At 39.0% G+C, this 4,768-nt stretch overlaps 1 protein-coding gene across 1 annotated transcript; it reads left to right on the forward strand.

Moving 5' to 3' along the window:
- Positions 1–2,150: 2,150 nt before the first annotated feature.
- On the forward strand, positions 2,151–4,538 carry LOC128984658 (uncharacterized protein K02A2.6-like). Its single transcript, XM_054403991.1, has one exon. The coding sequence runs from the start codon at positions 2,151–2,153 to the stop codon at positions 4,536–4,538; it is 2,388 nt and encodes a 795-aa protein (XP_054259966.1).
- Positions 4,539–4,768: the final 230 nt, after the last annotated feature.

Below are 4,768 nucleotides of genomic sequence, written 5' to 3' on the forward strand. Positions count from 1 at the left end.
TCTGCATGGGTTTAAGTCAAATAAGTCATGATATTCATTGGATTTTAATACTTCACCGCCAAACACGTATCGCTCTACTACGTTTAACATACACAAACATAACAAATAAAAATGTTGCCGTTAGATATTACCTATGGGTCATTCCACACCAACTGAGCCTGACAGGGGAAAAAATATACATTTTTTTTAAATTATTGTTGTTGATGAATTTGTAATAAAAAATGTTTAAGTTTCTTGTGGGATATTTTTAAATTTTTTTATGGTCAATTTTTTATTTTCTGGCCAATTTTGTGGCTGATGTTTGCCCAAAGGGAAAGGTTGGGATTTTAGTGTTTATTGGCAGCCTGTTTTTTTGTTTGCTCTTCATCTGACACTTCAATGCATTTTGGAGGGAAATAGAAGGAAGCTTTTGCTACAAGAACATATACTATTCTTGAGGTACGTACAATTCCTGTTATATTTAATTAATCATTTAAATGGGGGACGCAACATGTAACACCCGTTACAAAAAAAATGAGAAAGTTTATGGGACAAGTACTCAGATTTTAATTTAAACAAGTCCTTCTGGGAAAGTGAGGTTATGTTACAGTTTTGAAGCATGGTTTACTGATTTTATTTGTTAATGCATATTTTAAGTGTGTTTTTATCGTAACGGGTTTTGTAACACCCGTTACAGCATCATACGCAACGGGTGTTACAGTGTTAAATTTCAGTCCTAAGTAACTATTTCCTTCTTTCTATTTAAATTACACCATGTGCACATTACATCTTAGTTCCCAAGAGTGCCTAGATTTTCAATAAAAATAAATATTTAAATTTTTTTAATGCAATTTGGTGACTACAAATGGAAAAGTTATAATATGACTTGAGAAATTGCAAAAACTTTGAGGTTATCTAGAAGTACCAGTAGGCTTGAATATATTTGGCCTGCCTGTTTAATTTTAGGCCTACACAGTAAGCTAAAGTTTTCAATGAGATGTGAATCATGAATTCATTGCAATCTATTTCATAATGTTTGTTTAAACATCGTCTGTAAAGCGCATATGCCAACACTAATAGCCTACAGCCATTTTAGGCTATTTGAAGACTGTATATTGTAGCCTACATTGATAGATAATTAAAGTTTTATTCCAAATTCTAATAGGCTATTAATTTAGTTTTTTTTCCTATTTTTATTGTAGATTATGGCTCCAGTAAAGGAGCGCATGAAAAGGTCGAGAGAAAAGAAGAAGAAAGATTCTGAACAATATGAAGCTTATCTTCAGAAAGAAAGGGAACGGGATTTGAAGTTAGTTTGAACGTTTGAAGGAGAAAGAAAAGTTGAAAACTGATTTGAAGGCAGCAGGTATCAATAGAGAAAAGATAAGGGCAAGAGTAAAATTATATAGGGAGAGAAAAAAAATGTTGACTCCATCTTCTCCTATTCGTCAAAGAAGTGAGAAAAACTCACCGATAGGTACTTATAAGTGTGTCCAAAGTTTTGGGAAAGCAGTAAATAAAGTAAAAAGAATTTTACCTGAGAGTCCTCAGAAAAAAGCTGCTGTTTTGAAAAAGATTGTCTCTGAAATAATTGGCCCAGAAGGAAAAAAGTTGTTTGATATCCCTCGGAAAAAGCCTAATAAGGCTGTAAGTGATGATGAAAAAAAAGTAGTTGTTGACTTTTACTGCCGAGATGACATAAGTCGCCAAGCCCCTGGTATTAAAGACTTTATAACAGTTAAAATTAATGATGGGGGAAAAACTAAATTCCAAAAAAGACATATGATTTTGTCAGTTGGTGAAGCTTATCAAGAGTTCAAAAATTCATTCCCTGATATTGAAATAGGCAAATCTAAATTTTACACCTGTAGTAGAAGTCATTATAGTTTCATATATGAACAGTCATAGTTATTAGTAACGGAAGAGTTATTATGTTTTGCGGGGTGGCTGCACTGTGCACTGGGCCCTGAAGTGGGATGATTCGTCACGGCTCCGTCTTCTATGTCCACCAACGAACGTAAGTGGTTCTCTTGCTATCTTGTCCACTTTTCTAGCGTAACGTTAGGTTACGACATTTTGGCGCAGTCGGTAATAAACCTTTTTATCATAGTTAGGGTAGTACGCGATAACAGTTGTTGTTTTAGTGCGTATTATAGTTGATATGATTAAAAATGGCGAGTATTAGTGTTGGCAGGATTTCTGAATTTAATCCAAGTGAGGAGGACATTGTGCCCTATTTGTTGCGCCTGAAACATTTTTTCAAAGCGAACAATGTTAAGAAGGAGAACGAGGTGTCGGTTTTAATTACAGTTATTGGTCCCAGGGTTTTATCGGTCCTATCCGATTTATTATCACCGGTAGAGGTAGATTCTAAGACCTATGATGAACTTGCAGCGTTGTTGAAATTACATTATGCGCCCAAGAAGTTGGTTGTGGCGGAGCGATATGTATTCTACTCTCGTGTGCAAAAGCCGGGCGAAAGCATAGCGGAGTTTGTGGTTTCAATAAAACATTTGGCTAGTTCGTGCAAATTTGGTACCTTTTTGAAAGACGCTTTGAGGGACAAAGTGATTTCCGGCATTTCTAATGAAACTATCCGGCAGAAATTGTTGTCGGAGGAATTGGACTTTGACGAAGCTTATGCGTTAGCGCTCAGGCTGGAACAGGCCGAATCGCAGTCAAGCCTATTTGTGCAACCTCGTGGGGACATTGCGAAAATCAATGTGAAAAGTCAAAATAGACCTAAAACTTTCATGCATAGGAGTAGTGAAAATCAAAATTCTAGAAACTCTTGCTGGAGGTGTGGTTCTGCTGGTCATTGGCCTAGTGCGTGTGCGTTCGCCAGTTACAAGTGTCATGGTTGTCAGAGAGTAGGTCATCTCAAGAAAGTGTGTAAAGCCAAGAAATCTTCTAGTTTCCATGGTAAAAAGTCGACACCTAGGATGGGGGTCCATCAAGTGGAGGAAGAGGTTGGCCTAGGCCTAGAAGTTCCAATGGCAGAGATAGGTTTGTACAACCTTAAATCAGGATCAGACAACGGCTATAAGGTAGGCCTAGTGGCTAATGATGTATATTTAGAAATGATTCTAGATACAGGCAGTGCCTTGACTATATGTCCTTCTGAGATATTTTATGACAAATTTTCTAACCTCAAACTTAGGCCAGCAAATGTGAAACTTACTACTTATTCAGGTCATGATGTACCTGTTCTGGGACAAGTGAATGTCAATGTTAAGTATAATAATCAGCAGGCGAGTTTGCCTTTGACAGTAGTTAGTTTAGAAAGTAAGAGTCAGCCGATTCTGTTGGGGCGAAACTGGTTAGGCCAGTTGAGGTTAGATTGGCAAAATGTGTTTTCATGTAAAGCCACTGTGGATCACAGTTCTGATTTGGACATTGCTAAATTGAAGAGTAAATTTAAGTCAGTTTTTCAGCCTGGAACGGGCGAAATTAAGGGTGTTAAGGCTCATATTGTCTTAAAGGAGGGGACAGTCCCTAAGTTTTGTAAGGCGAGACCAGTGCCTTTTGCGTTAAGGGAGAAAGTTGAGAGTGAGTTGGACCGCATGGTTCAAGAGGATGTTGCGTACAGAGTTACTAATTCACAGTGGAGCACTCCACTTGTGGTTGTCCCTAAGCCTAATGGTGTTAGGCTTTGTGCCGATTATAAAATTACTCTTAATCAGTGTATTGAAATGGAACATTATCCGCTTCCTCAGGCTCAAGATATTTTTGCAACTCTAGGCGGTTGCTCAGTTTTTAGCTGCCTTGATCTTTCAAATGCGTATCAGCAATTGGCGGTAGCGGATGAATCGCAACATCTGTTGACCCTAGCTACCCATAAGGGTCTGTATCGTTTAAAAAGGCTACCATATGGTTTGTCTTCAGCTCCTGCAATTTTTCAGTCAGCCATCGACCAAATTTTAACAGGTCTTCCAGGAACGGTGGCGTACTTAGATGACGTCTTAGTGGCAGCTCGCTCTAAGGAAGAGGGGCTTGCCCGTCTGGCGCAGGTGCTGCAACGCCTTGATGAGTTTGGTGTTCGAGTAAACCAACAAAAGTGTAAGTTTTTGCAATCTTCAATAGAGTATTTAGGACATGTGATTACTCGAGATGGTCTCCGTCCACAAGAAAGTTTGTTAACTGCGCTGCGTAAAGCGCCTGAGCCTAGTACTAAGGAAGAGTTACGAGCCTATATTGGTCTTATAAATTATTATCATGCATTTATACCTAACCTGTCTGCTAGAATAAGCTGTTTTTATGACTTATTACATAAGGATCATCCATGGGTGTGGTCGGAGGTGTGTTCTAAGACTTTTCAGGAGAGTAAATCATGGGTGTTGGACTCAAGTTTGTTAGTTCACTATGATGTGAAAAAGCCCATAGTTCTGACATGTGATGCGAGTCCCAGAGGGGTGGCTGCTGTTCTATCTCATCTTATCGATGGGCAGGAAAGGCCAATTGCCTTCGCATCGAAAACGCTAAGTTCCAGTGAACGGAATTATTCCCAGTTACATCGGGAGGCTCTGGCTTTGATCTTTGGAGTCAAAAAATTTTCATAAGTATATATATGGACGACACTGTATTTTACAGACTGATCATCAGCCGTTGACGGCTATTTTTGGTTCTAAAAAGGGCGTTCCTAGTATGGCGGCAGGTAGGCTGCAGAGATGGGCCTTGATTCTATCAGCATATGATTTGGAGGTTAGGTACCGGAAGGGAGTGGATGTCCCTCACGCTGATGCGTTGTCTAGGTTACCCTTAGCAGAAGCGGAACCTATAGAGCTGGATG

The sequence above is a fragment of the Macrosteles quadrilineatus genome, unplaced genomic scaffold (genome assembly GCF_028750875.1).
Source record: "Macrosteles quadrilineatus isolate MER2022 unplaced genomic scaffold, UCM_ALF_1.0 Scaffold_2__2_contigs__length_208266976, whole genome shotgun sequence".
NCBI lineage: Eukaryota > Metazoa > Arthropoda > Insecta > Hemiptera > Cicadellidae > Macrosteles > Macrosteles quadrilineatus.

Coding starts and splice junctions, on each gene's coding strand:
- LOC128984658 (XM_054403991.1), top strand. CDS start 2,151: ATGGCGAGTATTAGTGTTGGCAGGATTTCTGAATTTAATCCAAGTGAG.